Source organism: Taeniopygia guttata, chromosome 18, assembly GCF_048771995.1.
Source record: "Taeniopygia guttata chromosome 18, bTaeGut7.mat, whole genome shotgun sequence".
In the NCBI taxonomy this organism is placed as follows: Eukaryota; Metazoa; Chordata; class Aves; order Passeriformes; family Estrildidae; genus Taeniopygia; species Taeniopygia guttata.
The window spans coordinates 5957316-5982309 of NC_133043.1; the positions used below are offsets into that span (position 1 = coordinate 5957316).

Sequence of the window (24994 nt, forward strand, 5' to 3'; positions counted from 1 at the left end):
GGAGGCCCATGGCAGGAGGATCAGCCCCTCACGTGTCTCCTTTCATGCTCAATGTCAAAAGCCCAAAATAGCCCCACTCTCCTAAGACTCCTGTGCGGGGTCGTGCCTGTTTGTGGGGATGATCTGCTTCCACTAATAGCGCCTGAAGACATTCCTGGGCGGGTAGGCTGCCTTCTGTGTGGCAGGGCAACGTGCTGCCCTGGAGGAGCTGGACACGTGTGCTGTAGCCCAAGGCAGCAGCTGCTATTCTTACCCCAGAGAGACTCACTGCAGCCCAGCTCCACTGCCAGCTGAAAGGTTAAACGTCAGAATGGGGCCCGAGTGTGCTCTCCCTGCTCAGAGCCTGAATCCAGAGTGTTCCCCTTTGGAGCCCATGCAACGACCCTGTGCCAGCCCAGTGCCATGGCCATTCCCTGCTGGGATGTGCTGTCCTGTGGGCAACACAGCAGCTGCCCAGGTACTTCCAGCAGTCAGTCAGGGCTCCTTGGGGTGTGTGGGGCTCTCTCATTTTAACCAGCAAATGGAAAAGAGAGGAACGGGTGCAGCTCTGAAAGTGCAGCTGCCATCCTGGAGTCTCTGTCTGGTGAGGATGAAGGCAGAGGCAGGGTTTGTTCTGAGGTCCAGCAGTGCTTCAGGGGCCATCCATGTCCCTTTGCTCAGGCTGTGCTTTCCCATCCCTCGTTTAGGGAAGGCTCCAGGGCTGTACAGCTGAGGTCCCTCAGGAGCCCCAGGAGAGTCAGTGCTGCAGGAGAAGCCGTGACGGGGCTGGTGGCTCTGACACGATGGTTATGGAGACTCAGCCCTGCCTGCACCTTGACTCCCCCGGCCCTCTGGAGAGCTCAGGAAAGCTGTGTCCCAGCCAGGTACAGTCACTATGGGGCCTCAGGCAAAGGACACTGAGCCCAGGACATCAGTGGGATGGTGGCTGTGCCTTCCCCCTCAGGCCTTAGCTGTTGCTCTGACAGCACAGGTGGCACCAGCTTTCTCCTCAGCTTGGGCCTTGTCACCTGAGACCAAGTTCCTTTAGGATCCTTGGCAGGAAGCCGACAGCATTAATCCTGGTGAGGGGAGCTGGGGGTGCCGCTCCACGGCCCCATCAGGCTCCTGTCAGTCACAGGGAGCTCCCGGGGCAGCAGCTGAGCCGGCCCTCTGCTCCAGGCCCCAGGGCCAGGGGATGGCAGCCTGGAGCCATCCAGGGCACCTGCTCTGGGCCCTGCTCCTCTGCACACCAGCAATGAGGTCTCATTGAACCCTGGGTGCTTCAAATCTGCTTAAACTGCCTGGGCTATCTCATTGAAACCTGGGAATTTACCACTGCTGAAACTGCCTGGCCCATCTCATTTAAACCTGGGGGCTTCAGGGTGTTGTTTTGTTTGTTTGTTTGTTTCTTTCTTTCTTTCTTTCTTTCTTTCTTTTGCAGGGCTTTTTTAGGATTCTTACAACTCACCATAATTTTCAGTCTAAGCTAATCATTTCAAACAAGGTGTGCTCTTCTTAAAGCTGTCTTTAGATGGATTGTTCTAGTCCTACATGTTCTCCTGGGAATTACAGCACAACTTTATTGAAAATCCATATGACAGTATTAGGACACATGTAGAACACTGAAGAGAAACCAAAGTTTTACTCTTCTTAATGTGTAGCCTCTCAAAACTGAAAGCAAATTTGGAGAACCCTCTTCTTCCAGTGTAAATAATGAATATGGGAATTACCAATACAAAACATCTGGTATCAATACTGCAAACTTTTTCTGCACTTGAAAATGCCTAGTACAATTTGGGTTTAATGTTCTGATGTCCTTCTTGTTTTATGAAGAAAAGTGGTAAGCATTTCTTACATTATTGCAACATTCACTTAGAGGAAAGAAAAGGCTAGTTGTGCAAATCTAAGCAAATTTATTTCCATAGTGTAGCCTCTCTCTTCTTTTCTTCTAATGCAGTCAACAGAGAAACAAGCCAATTAGTCAAGCTAATTTTATTTCATTTTGCTGTGCTCATTTCTTCTCTTTCCATGACATTGTCCAGCTCCTTTTCCTTCTCTTTCCATTGCCATCAGAGCCTGTCCACCTCACTCACCTGTTTGGTAACTGAAGATTTTCAGCTACTCTGGCATGTGATGGAAAGGGCATCCTGAATGTCACCTCTTCATCCAAACCTGCTGCTCATGTTTCTTTCTCTGACATATGCTGTGAAGATGAGAGGAATTTGAGTAACCATAGAAATCTCACGCACACAGAAGGCAGTTTATCATTAAGTCTAAAAATTCTGTGAGTCAACTGTCTCTAATCTCTGTCTGGTTTTGCCCTTGCTCTTCACTTTTCTTTGCAAGACTTACTTTTCCTCAGTGGGTACTTAGGTCTCACCAAGCAAAATAAAGACATTCCTAGGTTTAAAATGTACCGTTGAAACTTCAGAAATCCAGTATGTTTTCCCTGCTGTGAGATCAGCTAATAACTGTATCAAACATTGCAGAAATTAGTCTCCAAAGGAAGGGGCAGATCAGAAGAGCACAAAGCCATCTCAGTCCATTCACAGCTCCCCTGAGATACAAGGATGTTCTAAGCAGTGCAGGCACAAAGATCAGCTCTCTCATGTTCTGTTCTTGCAAAGGCCAAGCCAGTAACTGGCCCAAAGTACCTCACCAGGTTAGTTAATCTCTTCTTTGTTAGGCTCATCACTAGTTTTTTGCTAGACATAATCCCCACCCGTTTTTCTATCCATCCATTTTAGCACTACTCATCTGGAATGATAGCTCAAGTCTCTGATGGACTCATTTTACCCAGATTAAATATGCCAAAACCAGAGAAAGTATTCAACATATTTAATTTAATTCAATGCAATACCCATATTTCAATAGAAATTCAATGTGAAATTAATTCTTACCATCTCCAGGGTCCAGTGTTCAGTCACATCTTAGCAAAAGTGTCACAGTGAGAAGCTTGCACCAGAGAATTAATGTTCTGGCATTTCTCCTTGTTTCATGCCAGCATTCCTGAGAGGTCTTATTTTACCCAGGGATCTTCAGTATGAGGCTACACATTCCTTATCAGTCATTAAGGATCTGCAGACAAAAAGGTCCCTCCTGGAATGTTTTATAAATATTAACAGCATAGCTGAGAAAAGCATTTGCAAGCTGCAAATCCCATTGCATTTGCAACCTGCAATTCCCATTGGAAATTTTTCTTCTAGATTAATGTAAAACTGACATGAAGCAGTAAAAAATGCTGAACATCTTCAATTTTTTAACAAGAAAACTGGGTGCTTATCTTTGCATTTTGGATCAAGTCAGTATATGAGACAAGGTCTTTTCTTTCATGTTGATAATTTCATTCCTACATCTAAAGGCTTCTCATTAAAAGATAAACTATTCTAGTAACTCTGTCTATTTTCCAAATCTATGTGAAATTAACCTTTTTTTTGGCAACAATAAGTATGTATATGTATTCCTGATGTAGCATTTGGATTAATTTTGTTTTCTTGGCTCAGCCTGCTGAAACTAAGCAATTTCTAAAACGAGAAGGGAGAGAATGAATTAGAAGGATTTCATGACAATTCTTGATTTTCATTTCCAAAGTATGAAGCTCCTCTTGAGATTTTTGCTGTTTGAGACTGAAAAAGAAATGCTGAAAAGTGTTAACACAGTCTAAAACGAATGATGTTGTAGTGAGTTTGTCTCTTGGATTCCTATAGGAGTGACAGCAGAGCTCAAGCCCTTTCTATTCCAGCAAAATTTCTGCTGCATCAACTTCTCATTTACAATGCACCCACATTATTGCATCTTCTCTCTCCACTGCCTGTCCCTCCTCTTTTTACATCCTCTATCCTGCATTACCCCTTCTCGGTTTCCCCACTGATGAGTGCTCCCATTCTTCTCACCCTCACCCACCTGACCTCAACATGTCCTTGGAGGTGTGTCCCTTGCGGTGTGCACGAGCCCCTGCCCGGGCACAGGCTGGGACAGGCTCACACACTGCTCCTCTGCTCTCCCAGCTGTGTCTGGGCTTAGTTTACATGGGCCATGGTCTGCCAGAGAAACAGCACATCCATGCAGATCCTGCTCATTCCTGGTCCCTCCCATGGCCCTGAGCACCTCCCAGTTCCTGGTCAGGGCATCAGGGACTCCAGTTACCTGAGGAGGAGCTGCAATGTCCTGTCCCCAGGCACCAGGAGACACTGCTGTTTGTGTAGGGCACCTGAGCCTGCTCTCCAGGTCCTTGACCCACAGCAGGAGGTTTTCTACTGGAGCCTAAGCTGAGCATCTCTGAGCTCTGTCCAGCCTCTCAGGGCTTGCTAGCAGGAGTTGTTTGCTTTATCCTGTGAGTTTAATGTTGTTAGGGAAATAAGTCACTTGGAGTCATGATTTTAATCTTCATCTGGTGGTGATAGTAATTACTTATCAAGAAATAGTTTCACTCTGCAATGCATCTTGTTACCCACCCTGAATCTCTACTGCAGCTTTCCCATGCCATGCCATTCTGTAAGCAGTAAAACTTCACAAGGCCTAGATCAGAGGACATGTCCATCATAGAAGCATAATCAGTGTTACATTGGAAATCTACTGATGCTTATTGACTTGAATGAATTATCCCCAAAGATATAGTCAGCTGGAAATAAATGTCATAGAAGCCAATCTTCAGGAAAAGTTTCTGGACTCAAAACGTCCCAGTCACAATCCCAGTGAGGCATGATGCTACCTAACAAGTGAAAGTTTCTTTATGAATCTATAAATGAGCACTTCTTCATCTATTGTCCACTGAGTGGATGTCCTACTGGATAAACAAACATCCTGAAGAAATGTCTAAAATTTCATATTGTACTGAGAAACGTGAAAAAGTAGAAACTAATGAGGCTGCAGGAGATAGTTGATGAGCAGATAAAAATTACAAATTGAACATAATTTCACTGCTGCACCATAGTGAAAGGGGAAATGGGACCTCAGTTTATTTTCACAGTGGACTCCGCTGGCTCTCACAGGGTAATCTGTTTTTTAATAAGATTCAACCTAGACAGGATGAAAAGGCCTTCCTTCCAAATATGAGAAGTCAGTAGGGCTAATTTTCAATCAGTTTTTTCAAGCTGCATAACAGAATGAATGAGAATTATATGAAGAACTGATCACTCTTTTTCTAGGTTTATTTTTGGCAATAGGTTCTGACACCAGAACAAGAACCATGAGGCTTCTTCCACTGAAGAAAGTCATTGATAAAAGTATTGAAACATGGATAAAAATAATGAAGAAAATATCACTCTTCCAGGCTATGAAAAAGTTTCCCACACTAGAATGTTATAAATTCTAGTCTTCAGTTAACAATGCAAATCTAAAAACTGTGAGAGTATGCCAGGCCATAGGCTGTAAATCTGTGCATGTACATACTTGTACTTGTTGCTAAGTATTCTCTCTCCCTCTGCCTGCTAACACAGAGTCTGAGATAGAAGAAGTCATATCCTAAGGGCTGGCAGACAGCGAGTCAGCTGCTTGATGTCTTTCTCAAGACGGTTCTATTTTCAGCATGCTTCAGTCTCTTCTTCATGGGAAATGTCAGCACTGCAATGCTTTGCCCACCCCACGTTGCTGAGCAGGATATTCTGTGTCCAGGGTCTGTGCTCACTCTCCCTCTCCTCGTTTTGAGTGTGCCATGCTTTGCTCTCAGCTGGATCAGAGTCCAGCCCTGCAGTGACAGTAGCAGAACTGGGAGACAGTGGTGGGCAGGATCTATTTAATTTTTCTTTTAGTGTTAAGGCATTGCTGCTGCTTTCAGCACACCCTTTCCTAAGGACTAGCAGCCCAACAGCTCCCTGGCCACGTGCCTCACTCTTGCCTGTTGCAAGGCTGGGTCCACATCCTGCACAGCACAACAGAAAAAAAGCCCCAGAAGTGCTCTGCTGAGTAGACTGTCTTTGTCATTTGCCACTGGGAAAGCAAAGATTTTCAGTTCCAAATGTGAGGGGAGAGAACCCCCAGCTGTCACCTTAGGAGAAGCATCAGACATCCCTCACTCTTCTCTCATTGTCTCAAGTAAGGGTTGTTACATACTTCCTCTGTCTGAATTCTATAAATCATAAATTTCATCTTTTTGCTCAAAGCAAAGCACTTCCTTATTTTTACAGATCTGGGGATGCTGTGATTTTTAGCTGCTAAAATCTTATATGGTACAAGTAAAAAACACAATAATTTGCAACTAATTTTTCATTTTTAGTGACATGCAGAATGTCTTTTATATCTTATCTTTCAGGGAAAGTTAATTTAATATCTTTTAAATATAATATTCATTCATATTTATAATTATAATATCTTTTTATCTATTGGTATGTATCTCAAGATTCTGGAAATCACCTCAAGTGATTCTGGAATTCATCTCAGCTCTATACATGAGCTGAATTTCAAGAGTTGATATATTGTCTATATGTGAGCTACAACAGGTTTCTGTTTTCCATTTTCTGTAAAATCACCTTGGATTTAGTTACAATGGATTGCAGGTTTTTGCCAGTCAGCACAGAAAATCCTTAGCACCTAACATGTTAATAAAGAAATCAGTTTTGAGAAATACTTTTTTTTTCAGACAGGACAAAAGCTATTAGTTCATAATGTGAAAACAATATTTCCTTCAGTATATATAAAACTGATTGTCTGACCCCTGGCCTCTATTACTAAATGATACTCCTTCAGTTTGCTTTTTGATGAGATACTTTCATGCATTTTACATTTTGATAGGCAGGGTTTTGACAAGGTTTTTAGAAGACAAAGTCTCTCTAGTTTCATATATAGTCATGATCTAAGAAAGCTCTTATATTCCAAAGGCCATGGTCTGTACTGCCATTATAAGAAGTCTATATATCACAGAGCCAAGTCTAGAGAAGAAGTTGAGTTATAATCTTAATAAATTTTTAAAGTGAAATTATTAAAATAAGTAATTTGGTTTAAAATTTAATTAAAATATCCAAGGAATGTTTTCTTACTGATAACTACGTTCAGAAAAATACCACTATTGGCTTTTGTAGCTTTTCTGTATTCAGTTGTTGTGTCACTGGATTGAAAGGTTTGCAATCAAGAATTTTGGTCATTAATGGTAATTCACACACACACACACACACATAAACACACATCAAATTCCAATACTTGTCAAATGATCGATTTTTTCTTTGTGTCTCTTGTGTTTCAGTTGCTGACAAGGCAGCCTGCGTGATGGTTCTGTGCTCAGCAGACCTGCTTTGACCCTGTGCTGTTCTTGAGTCAAAGCTAGGAATGAATTAGTTACCAAACCAGTGGATTGTCTTATGGGAATTAGGGCAATCTCCTCTAACAAGGAGATGTGGCTGACAGCCCAGATGAAGCACCTCTCTATCAGTGCAGAAATGTGGGCAACAGACAGAAGGAGCTGCTAGCCACTGCCCAGACAGGCACTATGGCCTGATTGCTAGCACAGAAACTTGTTGGGATGGATTGCATGGCTGACATGTGCTGTGACTGACAGTCATAAAATATTTGGAAGGGAGATTCAAGGAAGGAGAGATGAAGGAGTTTCCCTGGTGAGATGCATCCCCAGATCCTGAACGAACTGACTAAGCCACTATCCATCACACCTGACAAATCGTGGTTGTCTGATGAAGTTCCACTGACAGAAAAATCTGTTTCCCTGGTGAGATGCATCCCCAAATCCTGAGGGAACTGGCTAAGCCACTATCCATCATACCTGACACATCGTGGTTGTCTGATGAAGTTCCATTGACAGAAAAATCCCCATTTTTAAAAGGGGCAAAAGAAAGATGCAGGGAACTACAGGCTGGTCTGTTTCACCTCTCTGCATGGCAAGATCATGGAGCAGATCCTTCTGGAAAATATGCTGTGGTACATTGGCTGGATGATCACACCCCAAGAGTTGTCATCAGTGGCTTGAAATTCAGGTGGAGACCAGTAACAAGTTGTGTCCCCTGGCAGGTTGTTTTGAAACCAGCATTATTTAATACATTTTTCAAGAACATGCACAGTGGGATTGAGGGCACAGTCAGCAAGTTTGCTGATAACACCAAGCCACGTGCCGCAGTCAATGCACTGAAGGGAAGATAGATTCTGGTTGGATATAAAAGTGACATGTTTTATGAAGAGGCCAGTGAGACACAGTCCCCAGAATAAGGGAATGCCCCTGGAATCATTGGAAATGTGCATCAAAGGTTGAATGGGGATTTGAGCAACCTGATCTAGTCAAAATTCCTACCCACAGCAGTGGTGCTGCACTAGATGATTCTTTTAAGGTTTCTTCCAACCCAAACCATTCTCTGATTTGTCCTCTGAGTTCTGTATGTCTGTGGAAGTCAGAGATTGTGCAGACACAGGACTTGTGATGCCCCCCCGCACTCACTGTTTTACACAGGTTTCTGAGCTCCTCCAGTTCAGGGCAGAGGTTATTTCCACCAGATTCCCCCTGCCCTGCACAGGGACCCCAGGGCTGAGCTCTGGCTTTGAGCTCCAGAGAGTTGCATGCTCATCCTTGGAACAAGCTTTTCGTGCCCACGCCTGTGCTTGATGTTGGATATGTCCTTGGATCACATTTACTGACCTTGCCCCTGTGCTCTTCATTCAGCTTTACCCACTGAGCTCTTTTAATAATCAGAATGGCAATGACCAGGAGAAGAGCTTGTTTAAATGAGCTTCAGTGACAGTGATATTTGTGATGCAAGGGAAATGCTGGACTGAGGATGTATCAGGGTAACACCACAGTCATGCAATAAAAATCTGCCTTGAGTACATGGACCAGTGGAAATGCAGCAGTATATTTCACTGGTCCTACATCCAAATTTTCCAAATGCCTAGACTAACTGAACTTCTGTCCTTATGTCTCTAGACAAATTATTTATAGTGAATACATTCACAGCATTGGTAAGATACAAAACATTTCTAAATATATCATATTAAATCAAATGACTATGTCCTTAGTTCAGTTTGCCAGACAATGCTTTGCCAAAGAATGCTTGCCAAAAAATGTTTTGACTGAAAAAAGGGGAAGAATCCAGAGCACCTGCCAAACAGACTCTATAAAAGAGTCTTTGCAGTGCTCTGCTCTGTCTTCTCAAAAAGTTTCAAGGTAAGTGCACTGCATCTAGCTATTAGGTGTTTCCATTATTGCATATTATGCATATATATTTTTCCTTTAAAAGTGGTTTCCAACTAAGTCTTTCCATCTGCTTTTAAGGCTATAGTATTTCTTCTATCTATACTTTTAAATTATTTTATACTAGAATGAAAAGGTTCCTTTAATATATTTCATAATCTCAAATATGACACAAGAATCCATAAAGCCAAAGTAAAATCTGTACAGTTCCATAAGATACACAAAAAATTTTTACAAGGTTATTATATATTATTTAAGGATGAAACAATATTTTTCTCTTCTGGGTTTAAATAATTAAACACAAGGAAGGCAACTTTTGGTAGTTTTAGCAATTCTAGTAGGTGCCCAATTTTAAAGCATTAGAAAAGCTGTCCTTGCAAGCAAGGTACATTAATGATCTATTAATGTTACATTTCTTTTCTTCCACAGGGTTCTTTGCTGCTGATGTGCCTTCAGTAAAGTGCAGACATGAGCTCTGCAGATGCTGAGTTAGCTTGTTTTGGGGAGGCAGCTCCTTACCTCCGAAAATCGGAAAAGGAGAGAATTGAGGCCCAGAATAAACCTTTCGATGCCAAGACATCGGTCTTTGTGGTTCATCCCAAAGAATCCTTTGTGAAAGGCAAAATTGAGAGCAGGGAATCAGGCAAAGTCACTGTCAAGACTGAAGGGGGAGAGGTGAGTCAAAAAAAAGGCTCAAGAACCACATTTGATCCCCACTTAGAGCTTTTACGTGATACATGTGGATCTTTCTGTTTTCTTGGCAGACCCTGACTGTGAAAGAAGATCAAATCTTCTCCATGAACCCTCCCAAGTATGACAAAATCGAGGACATGGCCATGATGACCCACCTCCATGAACCCGCCGTGCTGTACAACCTCAAAGAGCGTTACGCAGCCTGGATGATCTACGTAAGTGGCAGCAGCAGCTTCCTCTGCGCAGCCTCAGGAGCTGCTGGGCCAGGCTCAGGGCAAGCCTGAGTGCTGTGTCCCTTCCTCACAGACCTACTCGGGTCTCTTCTGCGTCACTGTCAACCCCTACAAGTGGCTGCCGGTGTACAACCCCGAGGTGGTGTTGGCCTACCGAGGCAAGAAGCGCCAGGAGGCCCCTCCACACATCTTCTCCATCTCTGACAACGCCTATCAGTTCATGCTGACTGGTGAGTTTCATGATTTTCTTTAAAATCATTTCGCTGTAAACACTCACAAAGGAGAAAAAGTCTCTTAATCGCAAAGTGTGTTGTGAGGGTGCATGCTCTCTTGTCATTGGAAATGATGAAGACTTTCCTTTGGTTGAAGAGAATCAGGTTAGAGATCATTTAGTCAAACCTGACATTCACAAATTCATTCAAATGGGATGCACCTGCAAGTGCTGATGGAACTGGAGGACGTCATATCTTGTCCTCTCTCATCCACCTTGGAATGGTCAACGTTGTCAGGAGATGTGTGTGAGGACTGCAAGAAAACAAATGTCACAAGTCCTCAAAAAGGGCAAAAGGAAGATCCAAGGAACTACAGGGTTGACAGCCTCACCTGAGTGTTGGAATGTCTAATCCTGGAGGCTATTTTTAAGAATGCAGAATACAAGAAGTTGATCAGGAGTAGTCAGCATGGATTCACCAAAGGGAAATTATGCTTAACCAACTTGATTTCTTTCTACAGTGGGATAACTGCATCAAGACATGAGGGGAGAGCACTGGATATTGTCTACCTGGATTTCAGCAAGGGTTTTGATGCTGTTTCTCATATCCTCATAGGCAAACTCAGGGAGTGAGGGCTGGACAAGTGGATGGTGAACTGGATTGAAAATTGGTCTGAATGGCAGGTCTCATTCAAAATTTTTGAAAATAATGTGGAAGTGATGAAAATATTTCTGATTTGACTAAGTTCTTAAGGTCAGCAAAAATGAAGTCTAATAATGAAGAATTTCAGGGGGGAATTATTACATTAAGTCCTTATTCAGTGAAGTTGCAAGAAATTTTTGTGAAGAGGAGTGTGAAACAAATGCCACTGGGGAAAAAGCCCTCATTGCTAACAACTTTTATAAGTGTCTTCTAATACTGCTTCAAAATTTTGTCTCAAGGATCATATATATACAAAATAAAAGGCTGAAACCTGAAGATCACTGAGCAAGAAATAAAGACCAAAACAGAAAGCATTATTATATGCACGGGGTATCTGCACCTGGTGTGTTGTATGCATTTCTGGCTTCCTTCTTCACAAAAAAAATGTAGTAAAGTGGAACAGGTCAACAGGAAGATGAAAAGGTTTCCCAAACATAGGACAGGCTGTGCTGGTAACTCTAGAAAGAAGATTTTTATTACTTTATAAAATTATGCATGGCAAAGATAATATGAATAGAAAGGACAGAGTACATGATGAAACAAACTCAACACCAGGAACATACTTTTTTCCTTCGTCATTGAGTGATTCAAAAATGGAGCATAACAATGGAACACAAAAATAAGTGAGCATGGATTAAGAAAGTAAACAGACTAAATTGTGGGAAATAAAGTCAGCTCAAGTTATTGAAAAGAGATACAGTAATTCTAGGTATGGAAGTACCAAAATTTCAATACTATAGAACAGATTATGCTGATAAAGGTTCCTACATGTTTATGATGTTCCTGTAATTTTATTTCATCAACAACCAACTGGAAACCAACATAAAAACCATTTAGAGGGTCTTGTGGACTGGTCAGAAGTGGTTGGTCCTATGTAATAAAGTTTATGAGAAGCACATGCTCCAGTTCAATTCAGCTTACCAATAGACAATTTAATTAGCAACTCTACAAAACTGATCCTTAGTAGGAGCCATTTTCATAAACAAAATGAACAGTATAACATGAAGGGACTACCTAGAAAAACAACTGAATGTGAGCTAAACCAGCCAAGATCAGAGGGCTGAGATGTCAGCTTCCAACCAGTAGCTGGGAATATGAAAGTATTCAAAATGGGTGAAGGCATATGGGTTTATAAAAAGAAATCAAATGCCTATTGCAAGCGCATAAATAATAATCTTTTCTGCCTTGTTCACAGATCGGGAGAACCAGTCCATCCTGATCACGTACGTACACCCCCTGTGCGGGTCCCTGTGGGGCTGCCCGGTGCCAGGGCCCCTCCTGCCTGACCACGCACCCTCTGCTTCTCTCTTGGCTTTGGCAGCGGAGAATCCGGGGCTGGGAAGACTGTGAACACCAAGCGTGTCATCCAGTACTTTGCAACAATTGCAGCCAGTGGAGAGAAGAAGAAGGAGGAGAAGTCATCAGGCAAAATGCAGGTGAGTCAGAATGGACAGACAGAATGCTTGGCCTGCCATTGCCCTGTCAATCAAACACAGTCACTGAATAATGATGTCCCTGCAGGGAACGCTTGAGGATCAAATCATCAGCGCCAACCCACTGCTGGAGGCCTTTGGAAACGCCAAGACCGTGAGGAACGACAACTCCTCACGCTTTGTGAGTTCTTGCTTTGCATAAGATCTCCCCCCATCATGGCAGCACACATGATGCCTGAGCACTTCTTCCTGCAAAGGAGATGTCAGCAGAACACATCCAGGCTGACCTGCTGCTGCTTCTGCTTAACAGGGCAAATTCATCAGAATCCACTTTGGTGCCACAGGCAAACTGGCTTCTGCTGACATTGAAACGTGTAAGACATTCTCCTAGACTGTTCTCATCACTTCCCAAATTCCCACATCCAGGTACATTCTCACAAGGATCTAACTCTTTCTACCATCCTTGCCAGATCTGCTGGAGAAGTCCAGAGTCACTTTCCAGCTCAAGGCGGAAAGGAGCTACCACATCTTTTATCAGATCATGTCCAACAAGAAGCCAGAGCTAATTGGTAGGAAGGAGCATTATGGCTTTTTGGGGTTGAGCACTGAGGAACAGTTCCCCCTCTCACCTGATTGGAAAAGTAAATCTATGCCTTGACTCTTCTTGTTTGCAGACATGCTCCTCATTACCACCAACCCCTATGATTTCCACTATGTGAGTCAAGGGGAGGTCACTGTCCCCAGCATTGATGACCAGGAGGAGCTCATGGCCACAGACGTAAGTAACACAGCAACAAGGTCCCTACTGGGCATGTCTTGAGGGTGACTTCTCTGACCCACTTAGGACAAGCTTTTGAATTCATTCTTTTGACTGCAGAGTGCCATTGACATCCTGGGCTTCACAGCAGATGAGAAAACAGCCATCTACAAGCTGACAGGGGCTGTCATGCACTACGGGAACCTGAAGTTCAAGCAGAAACAACGAGAGGAACAGGCAGAGCCTGATGGCACAGAAGGTAGGATCAAGTTCAGGGGCTGATTTGTGCTACGCCCTTCTTTGTCTCCAGAGGCAATATGTTAGCCTCCGCAGGCACACTGCAGTCGCCTGAGTCTCCACACAAAACACGAATTCCTTTTTTGCTCTTGGTTCATCTAACTGCAGATGTGCTTTCCTAGTCATGAGGAGTTCCATTATTCTATCCAGTGGTGGCTCCCTAAAATCATGCTACCTGAAAGCAGGATCTTCAGTTTCAACACAGTATCTCTCTCTCTCTCTCTCTCTCTCAAACCTACAAGCACTAAAACACCATGAGTTGCAATTGCATTTTTGATGAAATAAGTCCTGCAAGCTGTGCTACCCAGAAATCCCCTTCCCACAGAAAGAGAATGTACCTTGCCTTATGTCCTGCTAGAGGCTTTTGTTGTTCTTCTGGGAAATTCCAGGTCCAAGCTCTTCCTATCCAAGCCATACTTGTTCCTGCTTTCAAAGATGACCACCAGTAGTATCCAGAATTTGCATTCCTTCACAGGCCTTGTGTATGGGATGAGATAAATATTCTTCCATTCCTAGAACATGAACAGCTGAATTGTTCACAACAACTGAATACTAGAGGTTGTCCATAAATAAATGTATTTCTCTCTCTCCTCCTATCTAGTGGCTGACAAGGCTGCCTATCTAACGGGCCTAAACTCAGCTGAATTTCTCAAGGCCTTGTGCTACCCCCGAGTCAAGGTTGGGAATGAATACGTGACCAAAGGTCAAAACGTGACACAGGTAACATATGACAGTTGAAAATGCACAGCTTGAAGGAGCATGTGCACATTTTTCTTTGCCCCTCAGAGGTAACTCCAATCCTGTCTCCTCTGCTCTAGGTGAACAATTCAGTGGGTGCCCTGGCAAAAGCCATGTTTGAGAAGATGTTCCTGTGGATGGTTGTTCGCATCAACCAACAGCTGGACACAAAGCAGCCCAGGCAGTACTTCATTGGTGTCCTGGACATTGCTGGCTTTGAGATCTTTGATGTAAGCAGCAAGGGTTTGACACCACAGTCAAGCAATGGGCAAGGAGGGGTCAGGAGGACTCAAAAACACACAGAGGACTAAGGCTTACACAGCTGTGGCCCAAGGGTTGGAAGCTCTTATTAAGGCAGTGGTCTGGGCAAGTTCACAGCGTGTTTCCTGTTCTGTGAATGCAGTGATGATGCAAGGACTTCTGTGTCGGAGCACAAAAACTCCCAGATCATTGTTCTGAGGCCAGGGAAATTCTTGGGTGGGACACTGAGGAGGTTTCTACCATCCAGCAGTTCAGAGAACAGACAACATGGAGCTACTGAGCTTACCAACGAGTTGCAGCTGAGTGGCACAGAATTGCACTTCTGAATTGTCACTTTTTGCTTGATTTGTGAAGTAATAGTGAAAATGTCCTTCAAGGACAGTGGGTGTTAGAGTAGAAACAAATGCTGGTCTAGTAGGGCTGGGACTTGTGTTTAAACTTCAAACAGCCTAAGGAGAATGGCAGCAAAGGCCTGGGTGTTTTGGCACACCTTGAGAACCTGTGCACCTTTCCTTGCTTTGGGCAGTTCAACAGCTTTGAGCAGCTGTGCATCAACTTCACCAATGAGAAACTGCAACAGTTCTTCAACCACCACATGTTCGTGCTGGAGCAGGAGGAGTACAAGAAGGAGGGAATTGAATGGGAGTTCATTGACTTTGGCATGGACCTGGCTGCCTGCATTGAGCTCATTGAGAAGGTACATTTCTCTTGCATGCATATGATGGCTGTTGGAATTCTGTGATGTTGCTGAGGTACAGTCAGATCCAAAGTCCACAGACAAATCTGAGAAATAAATACCATTCCATCTGACCTCCCCAAATTACAGAGCCCCTGGTAGCTGTTTTCCCCATATAATTCTCTTTATCATTGCTCCCCCAATTCTCATGTGAACTGGACAGACATTTTTACCTGTTCAATAAAGATAAAGTGCAAGGAGGCCAGGGAGGGCAGAAAAAAACTCCTTGACTGAGAACAACTCCTGGTAAACCCGGGCTTTCATCCAGCCTGAGATGCTGCCAACCAGACTTTGATGTTCATAGCACATGCTTGCTGCCATTGTCATAGCATCACAGAATGATTTGGGTTGGAAGGGGCAATAAAGAACATTTTGTTCCAATACCTTACCATGTTGAGGGACTCCTTCCATTAGACCAGGCAGGTGAACATCCCAACCAAAGTGACAGTGAGCATTTCCATTATAATCTTTCCTGTCACTTCTTGTGATTTCTCCCAGCCCATGGGCATCTTCTCCATCCTGGAAGAGGAGTGCATGTTCCCCAAGGCAACTGACACCTCTTTCAAGAACAAGCTCTATGACCAGCACCTGGGCAAGTCCAACAACTTCCAGAAGCCCAAGCCTGCCAAAGGCAAGGCTGAGGCCCACTTCTCCCTGGTGCACTATGCTGGCACAGTGGACTACAACATCACTGGGTGGCTGGAGAAGAACAAGGACCCTCTGAATGAAACTGTCATTGGGCTGTACCAGAAATCATCTGTGAAGACCCTGGCTTTACTCTTTGCCAACTATGGTGGAGCAGATGCAGGTCTGATTTGTGGAAATTGTATTTTTTATACTGGACAAAATTTTCTCAGAATTAAAGCTGCAAATACTAGAAATACAAAGTGGCTTTGTGTTCTGTAGTATCCAGTCTTTATTGCCCATTAAAAAAAAAATGTTTCTTCTTCTTTTCTGTGACTTGCAGAGGCTAGTGGTGGTGGTGGTGGTGGCAAGAAGGGAGGCAAGAAGAAGGGTTCTTCCTTCCAGACTGTCTCAGCTCTCTTCAGGGTAAGAGCAGAATTCATTTCCACATTTAAATATCTACTGAAATAAAATAGGAATTCAGTGAAATTGCAATCAGAAGACAGGCCTATAATCCACTAAGACTCTGATTCATATTTATACAATTTTGACACCAACATAATCATGTATTTCATACAGTTCAAGACCCAGAAGGACTCAGGTTTTTTTATGCACATCATAGATGGGCATGTAGTTCTTACTAGATTAAATCTAAACTTTTCCTTGTAATCTCACAGGAGAATTTAAACAAGCTGATGGCTAACTTGAGAAGCACTCACCCCCATTTTGTACGGTGCATCATCCCAAATGAAACTAAAACACCTGGTAAGTCAAGCCAAGGGCAGGAAAGCTTGAGCAGCAGAACCTCTTCTCCTGCGTGTCAAACAGCAGGGTAGTCACTAATGGTGGTATTTGTCAGGTGCCATGGAGCACGAGCTGGTGCTGCACCAGCTGCGCTGTAACGGCGTGCTGGAAGGGATCAGGATTTGCAGGAAAGGGTTCCCCAGCAGAGTCCTCTATGCTGACTTCAAACAGAGGTAAGAGCTCTTTCTGCCAATTCTGACCAAGCCAAAGAGCCTGATCATCTTAACAATCTTTACATTTTACATTGTCATGTTTTGCTCTGAATTTATGATTTATGTTATGCTGATTGTGAGGATTCAGTTGGACTCTGAGTTAATGGTATGAATGGTTCTTGCACTCTCTTGCAGTGTCTTTCAAGTCTTGCACTGTCTTCAAAGAATGTACTCTCTAATACATTCAGCTGTTGCTGAGTAGGCTGTGAGGTTCAATCACAGTGATGGTTTCAGAACTGTTGATTTCTTAATGTTCTGCTTTCTCCTACAGATACAGAGTACTTAATGCCAGTGCTATCCCAGAGGGACAGTTCATGGACAACAAGAAGGCTTCAGAGAAGCTTCTTGGATCCATTGATGTTGACCACACCCAGTACAGATTTGGTCACACTAAGGTAGAATGAAGTTCTGTATTTAAATACAGCGTGCCCCAGTAATGCACTACCCAACACTGATGTACTACAATCTTGCCTTTGTCAAGGTATTCTTCAAAGCTGGACTGATAGGTGTGCTAGAGGAGATGAGAGATGAGAAACTGGCAGAGATTATGACCATGATACAAGCCAGGTGCAGAGGCTTCCTGATGAGAGTGGAGTACCAGAGAATGGTCGAGCGGAGGTAGATACTTTTCAGTCGTTCATTATGTTCTAATGGTAGCTGGCTAATTGAGTCAAAATTGACTGAACACAGGATATTCAATAACCATGTGGATTTGTTTTCAGGGAGTCCATCTTCTGCATCCAGTACAATGTTCGCTCATTCATGAATGTCAAACACTGGCCATGGATGAAGCTGTTCTTCAAGATCAAGCCCCTGCTGAAGAGTGCAGAGTCTGAGAAGGAGATGGCCAACATGAAACAGGAGTTTGAGAAAACCAAGGAGGAGCTTGCAAAGTCTGAGGCAAAGCGGAAGGAGCTAGAAGAGAAAATGGTGGCCTTGGTGCAGGAGAAAAATGACCTGCAGCTCCAAGTGCAGGCTGTGAGTACCACTGTTCATTTTCCCCTGGAAAAAGAATGATATGCTGTCAGAATGTTTCTTGTCCTGCAAAGAGATTCACAGGAATTAATGGGTGGAAGAAAACAGTCTAAAGCACATATTCTGAGGCACTCGCTCTAATGCTGAGTAAACAGGAACTGGCAGAGGCATACTGAGACTCCTGGCAGACTCATGGCACTTATCATTTCTATTGTCTGAGGAAAGAGCCATGTAACACCAGCCAATAATGTGGATTGACAGTGGAGAACTTAGAGCTGGGAGAGAAGTAATTTTCAAAGCTGTGTTTCTGTCTAACACCAAACAAAAAGCAAACCTGAGAAATACATACTTTTATTCCAAGCGCAATTAGGAAAACACAATTTGACCAAAGAAAACAAATCTTTCTCCACTAAAGTATTTTCATAAAGCTTCTATTGCTCAAATACTATGAAGTTTAATAGTCAGTTAAATGGAAGAAGGTATTGCATATTTTTTCCATGAGAAAAATACTCCAAGCCATTGTTCCTGCTGAAACTAGAAACTGAAGTAACTCCTATTCCATTCTGTTTGTGATTGGTATGAGGAAGTCTCATAGATAGTCACCCTGGGAGACATATTTAGGAGGCACAAAAACTTTGGAATAAATATTAATTCCAAATAAAAAGGTTTCCAACACCACTCAAGATCCTTCTGTTGCTGGAGTTGAAGGTCAGGTTCAGATGCTACTCGGTGATAAAACAGTCAGAGCAAAGAAAGTTAAAAACATTAAAATCTACAAAATTCTGTCTACCCACCAGGAAGCAGATAGCTTGGCTGATGCTGAGGAAAGGTGTGACCAGCTCATCAAAACCAAAATCCAGCTGGAAGCCAAAATTAAGGAGGTGACTGAAAGGGCTGAAGAAGAAGAGGAAATTAATGCTGAGCTGACAGCCAAGAAGAGGAAGCTGGAGGATGAATGTTCAGAGCTGAAGAAAGATATTGATGACCTTGAGCTAACACTGGCCAAGGTGGAGAAAGAAAAACATGCCACTGAAAACAAGGTATGAGCCAGAACCAGTCAATTGCACTCCAGAAAATGGGCTGTGTGCTATGACAGGACTTCTATAGCTACTTCCTTTATTTACATTTGCTCCCTTCTTCTCAAAGGTGAAAAACCTGACTGAGGAGATGGCAGCCCTGGACGAGACCATTGCCAAGCTGACAAAAGAGAAGAAAGCCCTCCAAGAGGCCCATCAGCAGACCCTGGATGACCTGCAGGTAGAGGAAGACAAAGTCAATACTCTGACCAAAGCCAAGACCAAGCTGGAACAGCAAGTGGATGATGTAAGCACACATAGAGCAGGAACAGGACAGGTATGGAGTCCAACCTGGCTGGCAGAGCCCTGATGGTCTTGTTGTGTTTAGCTGGAAGGGTCCCTGGAGCAAGAGAAGAAACTGCGCATGGACCTGGAGAGAGCTAAGAGGAAACTGGAAGGAGACCTGAAGCTGGCCCAGGACAGCATCATGGATTTGGAGAATGATAAGCAGCAGCTGGATGAGAAACTAAAGAAGTAAGTGTGGCTCTGGGGCACCTGAGTGCTGGGCTGCAGCACTTGTCTCTTTGCTTTGAGCTCTAACACGGTTCACTTGGCCCAAAGGAAAGACTTTGAAATCAGCCAGATCCAGAGCAAGATCGAGGATGAACAAGCCCTGGGTATGCAATTTCAGAAGAAGATCAAGGAGCTACAGGCAAGTCTGTGTTCCTTCCCCTGCCTTGCTCAGGCTCAGCTCAGGCAGGAGGAGGGCACGGGTGTGAAGGGTCCCTGGTGTTCTGCAGGCCCGTATTGAGGAGCTGGAGGAGGAAATTGAGGCAGAGCGAACCTCTCGTGCTAAAGCAGAGAAGCATCGCGCTGACCTGTCCAGGGAGCTGGAGGAGATCAGCGAGCGCCTGGAAGAAGCAGGAGGGGCCACAGCAGCTCAGGTGGAGATGAACAAGAAGCGCGAGGCAGAATTCCAGAAGATGCGCCGTGACCTGGAAGAGGCCACGCTGCAGCACGAAGCCACAGCTTCTGCCCTGCGCAAGAAGCACGCGGACAGCACAGCTGAGCTGGGCGAGCAGATCGACAACCTGCAACGCGTGAAGCAGAAGCTGGAGAAGGAGAAGAGTGAGCTGAAGATGGAGATTGACGACTTGGCCAGTAACATGGAGTCTGTCTCCAAAGCCAAGGTATGGAGTGGCAGGAAAAAATTCTCTCAGGAACAAAGTGTGGCACAAAAGCTGTTTCTGTCATACTCATTCCCAGAAACAAAATCCCCACTGTGACAGTAATAAGGCAGAGTGCAGACCATCATCTCTTTTCCTTTCCCATGTTTCCTCTCTAGGCCAATCTGGAGAAGATGTGCCGCACACTGGAAGATCAGCTGAGTGAGCTTAAAACAAAGGAGGAGCAGAATCAGCGTATGATCAACGACCTCAATACGCAAAGAGCTCGTCTGCAGACAGAGTCAGGTGAGACATCCTCATCCCCAAAGTTCAATGGTGGGACCTTCATGGCCTGAGCGAGCCAGAGAGTACAAGGTGGCAGCTGGTATAAGCTCTCCAGGCCATTCCAGGTTACATGGCATTACAGGCAGAGGTTGTCATAGGAGGAACAATCGACTTCCTTTTTTCCCTTTCCTTTTCCAGGTGAATATTCCCGCCAGGTGGAGGAGAAAGATGCTCTGATTTCTCAGCTGTCTAGGGGCAAGCAAGGATTTACCCAACAGATTGAGGAACTCAAGAGACATCTAGAGGAAGAAATCAAGGTCTGGAACTACCCTAGTGTCCACAGCCAACATTACCCACAAAAGCATCTGCAGAATCCTATTTGATGCTAGATTGCTTCTGTGTTCCTTCCCTAAACACACATAGGACTGGAGGGATCAGCACTAATTCAAAACCCCTCACTCTTCCACTAGAGAGGGAAGGAAGCAGGATGCTTTAGGTGATGGAGGAAGTGATCCACATGAAATTCTTCCATGAGATTCCGATAATCTTCTCTGAGATCAGATTCAGCCTCACATTTAAAGAAACAGCAGGTTACAGTTCCCAGAGGAGCTGCAACAAATGTGTCCTGAAACTCCAGAACGTGTCAATGAGGGCTTCACCTGTTCCGAACTCTACATTTGCCCAATTAGAGTTTCATTCCAATTTCACTTTCATGTTCACAGTCAAGAGGCATTTAAAGACAAGTATTCAAGTTAACCAAACCCAACATCCCCACAGGCCAAGAACGCCCTGGCCCACGCCCTGCAGTCCGCTCGCCACGACTGTGACTTGCTCCGGGAACAATATGAGGAGGAGCAGGAGGCCAAGGGGGAGCTGCAGCGAGCCCTGTCCAAGGCCAACAGTGAAGTGGCCCAGTGGAGAACCAAATACGAGACGGACGCGATTCAGCGCACGGAGGAGCTCGAGGAGGCCAAGTATGTGAGGAAGAGGATGGCAAATGACTGGAGCAGACTAAACTGGTCATGGGAAATTGGAATCTCTGAAAGTGGGCTAAGACAAGAATGGGATAAAGGCAAGGATATAGTGTATTTGTAAAAAAAAAGGAGAGAGCAGAAGGAAGAAAAAAGTGTAGAGTGAAAGAGAAAAAATATGTTTTAGAAGTGCTAAGAGACACCTGATCCTCCACAGGTGGTAAGACACAGGAAAAGATCAATCCTTACATTTCTGTGTAAAGTGCTTGACTCAAAACTGCCAAAGTTACAAATTGCAATCTTATGACATTGTAGAACTGACACCGTTCCAAGCTCTAACGTGCAACTCTGCTTGTCTCCTCCCAGGAAGAAGCTGGCCCAGCGCCTGCAGGATGCAGAGGAACATGTTGAGGCTGTCAATGCCAAATGTGCCTCCCTGGAGAAGACAAAGCAGAGACTGCAGAATGAAGTGGAGGATCTGATGATTGACGTGGAGAGATCCAATGCTGCCTGTGCTGCTCTGGATAAGAAGCAGAAGAACTTTGACAAGGTCTTTTGGCCTCCAGCACCAGCACTCCTGGCCAGAGCATGGCCCCGTGGTGGTTACAGCCCTACTCACACCCCGTTTCTCTTCAGATCCTGGCAGAATGGAAGCAGAAGTATGAGGAAACGCAGGCTGAGCTGGAGGCCTCGCAGAAGGAGTCGCGCTCTCTCAGCACGGAGCTGTTCAAGATGAAGAATGCCTATGAGGAGTCCTTGGACCACCTGGAAACCATGAAGCGGGAGAACAAGAACTTGCAGCGTAAGTCCTTCTGCTCCTCCCTGGCCTTTCTCACTATCAGCCATCACCACCATTGTCCATGGGTCTGTGCCCGCAGGTCTGCAGAGATGCCTGTCACCTTGGTGGGACAGGGCCCTTCCCATTCTGCTCAGTGCCTGACCATGCCACTGATCTTTGTTCCCACAGAGGAGATTTCTGACCTCACGGAGCAGATTGCGGAGGGAGGAAAGGCGATTCATGAGCTGGAGAAAGTCAAGAAGCAGGTTGAGCAGGAGAAATCTGAACTTCAAGCCTCCCTGGAGGAAGCTGAGGTACAGACAATGCTAATAAATTATGTCCTCACCAAGAGTATGGGTGCAGTCCTTTGGAGAGAGAAGAGGAAAACAAACTCACCTTTAATGTGAACCTGCATAAAAGATTACTTAGAAAGTAAGACATTCTTTGTGTTGAATTTTTCAGGCCTCCCTGGAACATGAGGAAGGGAAGATCCTGCGCCTGCAGCTTGAGCTCAACCAAGTGAAGTCAGAGATTGACAGGAAGATAGCAGAGAAAGATGAGGAGATTGATCAGATGAAGAGGAACCACCTGCGAGTTGTGGACTCCATGCAGAGCACCCTGGATGCTGAGATCAGGAGCAGGAATGAAGCCCTGAGGCTGAAGAAGAAGATGGAGGGAGACCTGAATGAAATGGAGATCCAGCTGAGCCATGCCAACCGCCAGGCTGCAGAGGCACAGAAGAACCTGAGAAACGTCCAGTCTGTGCTCAAGGTCTGTTCAGCTAAACTACAGAAAGAGAAAAGAGATCCCTGACATTTCTGCCACTCAAGTGCCCACTGATGCCTTGTAATTTCCCTTGTCTCTCTTTCCAGGACACTCAGCTGCATTTGGACGATGCTCTCAGGACACAGGATGACCTGAAGGAGCAGGTGGCCATGGTGGAGCGCAGAGCAAACCTGCTGCAGGCTGAAGTTGAGGAGCTCCGGGCAGCCCTGGAGCAGACGGAGCGGTCGAGGAAATTGGCTGAGCAGGAGCTTCTGGATGCCACTGAACGTGCACAGCTCCTCCACACCCAGGTCAGGCACTGCTGGAAATCATTCCCATTCAGAAATGATAACAAAGACTTAAAATGTTATTCATCTTGTAAGTGATTACTGTGTAAACATTTGAAGAACTATGCTGCATTATGTCCCTTCCAGCCAGCTCTCAATATCTGGTTTACTGCTCTGGTCTCTAGCACTAAAGACTTTGCTAAGCTCTACCTGCATTTGCAGGCCTTGTTGTGGAGGCATTTGGTCTGACAGTAGGAATCCTGTCTTTTCTGTTCAACAGAACACCAGCCTGATCAACACCAAGAAGAAGCTGGAAACAGACATTTCCCAGATCCAGAGTGAAATGGAGGATACCATCCAGGAAGCCCGCAATGCTGAGGAGAAGGCCAAGAAGGCCATCACTGATGTGAGTTGGACACTCCTGGCATTGCTGAGGATGAATGTACTCTCCCCAAAATATCTCCAGCCCCAAAATGGCTTTGACCCTTTGCTCTGATCAGGCGGCCATGATGGCAGAAGAGCTGAAGAAGGAGCAGGACACCAGTGCCCACCTGGAGAGGATGAAGAAGAACCTGGACCAGACAGTGAAGGATCTGCAGCACCGTCTGGAAGAGGCCGAGCAGTTGGCACTGAAGGGAGGGAAGAAGCAGATCCAGAAGCTGGAGGCCAGGGTGTGTAGGGCTGGGGCTGTGCCTGAGTGAGCGTGTCCTTGGAGAGACATTGCCAGGGAAGCTGCAGGGATGGGCTTGTCCTTGCAGGTGCGGGAGCTGGAAGGGGAGGTTGATGCTGAGCAGAAGCGCAGCGCTGAAGCCGTGAAGGGCGTGCGCAAGTACGAGCGGAGGGTGAAGGAACTCACCTACCAGGTAAGGCAGGAGCCCTCCTGCTCTCACAGGGCTTTCTCACAGTGAGTCACATTTGGCACACACTGTCCCCAAGGGGAATTGTTAACCTCACGTGATGCAGAACCAAGAACTGACTCTCTTTCCTGTTTGTCAAACACTCTAGTCTGAAGAAGACAGGAAGAATGTCCTCAGGCTCCAGGATCTGGTGGACAAGCTGCAAATGAAAGTGAAATCCTACAAGAGACAAGCTGAGGAGGCTGTAAGTATCTCTAGCAGAAAGGGCAAAGGCCACATTCCACTGGGGCCGGATACACATTGAATGAGGCTGAATACCAGGTGTATGAAAGAAAGTCCTGAGACAGAACCATGCTGCATTGAGACCTTGGGGAGCTCTGGCCCCCCCTGCAGTCAAGGACATTCATTAAGGGAAATTCTGCAGCCTGAATTATACAGGAGACCAGCGTAAACAAACCCAGGGGTCACACCCACTGACTGACAAATTCCTGAATCTCTGGTAATCAGCAGCAGCAGAAGGCTTCATGGTCTTCTTAACCCAGTAATTCATACAGAAAAGTAGTGCAAGAGTAAGTATAGAAATGATAAATCGAAGGAGTGAAATTGCTCTTCACTTCTGACACAGTCCTGGTGAAGCTTGTCCCAGTAAGGACAAGCTCCTGATAAGGGAAGGATGAGGAGCTCTGTGTGAGCAGTGGTGGGAGGGGGATGGAGATTTGCAGCCCCACAAGGCTGACTTGCAGCAGGAGTGAAACCCCTGCCCTGAGCTCCTGAGCCTGATTCCCTCTCCTCTCACAGGAGGAGCTGTCCAATGTCAACCTCTCCAAGTTCCGCAAGATCCAGCACGAGCTGGAGGAAGCCGAGGAGCGGGCTGACATTGCAGAGTCACAGGTCAACAAGCTCCGAGTGAAGAGCCGGGACATGCATGGCAAGAAGATAGAAGAGGAAGAGTGAGGCTGTCCTGCAGCATCAAAGTGACCTGAGGGCTGCACAAAGTGTGAACCCTTTGTCACTTCCTTCTTTCTGCATTTTTTGTTTTCAACCGTTTTAGTGTTTAGAAAATAAATACCATAGATTCCTTTGTGTGCA

General features: G+C 45.0%; 1 protein-coding gene and 1 long non-coding RNA gene across 16 annotated transcripts in view; one reads left to right on the plus strand and one right to left on the minus strand.

Moving 5' to 3' along the window:
- The window catches only part of LOC115497655 (uncharacterized), a 66309-nt gene extending 52270 nt beyond the window's left edge, over positions 1-14039 (minus strand). For 11 of the 15 annotated variants that reach the window (XR_012058647.1, XR_012058640.1, XR_012058649.1 and 8 more), the window contains exons 1-3: positions 3883-9537; positions 2880-3078; positions 2073-2182 (exon numbers count right to left, since the gene is read on the minus strand). This is a non-coding gene — a long non-coding RNA (uncharacterized lncRNA). Of the gene's footprint in view, positions 1-2072; positions 2183-2879; positions 3079-3882; positions 12626-13768 lie in introns of those variants that run through there. The other 4 variants (XR_012058635.1, XR_012058638.1, XR_012058637.1 and 1 more) reach the window with 4 other exon arrangements.
- On the plus strand, positions 9572-24994 carry LOC100221889 (myosin heavy chain, skeletal muscle, adult). The gene is made up of 38 exons (XM_072937166.1): positions 9572-9778; positions 9868-10011; positions 10103-10259; positions 12139-12166; positions 12265-12379; positions 12465-12557; positions 12687-12750; positions 12847-12945; positions 13051-13154; positions 13254-13392; positions 14032-14150; positions 14249-14398; positions 14956-15126; positions 15664-15973; positions 16133-16215; positions 16467-16554; positions 16649-16766; positions 17077-17200; positions 17287-17423; positions 17528-17783; positions 18578-18820; positions 18927-19103; positions 19185-19330; positions 19418-19508; positions 19597-19986; positions 20142-20268; positions 20446-20564; positions 21025-21221; positions 21585-21768; positions 21855-22020; positions 22186-22310; positions 22459-22767; positions 22869-23072; positions 23329-23454; positions 23549-23719; positions 23807-23911; positions 24054-24149; positions 24704-24994. Exons 1-38 carry the CDS (start codon positions 9572-9574, stop codon positions 24857-24859), a joined length of 5838 nt encoding a protein of 1945 aa, XP_072793267.1. The 3' UTR covers positions 24860-24994.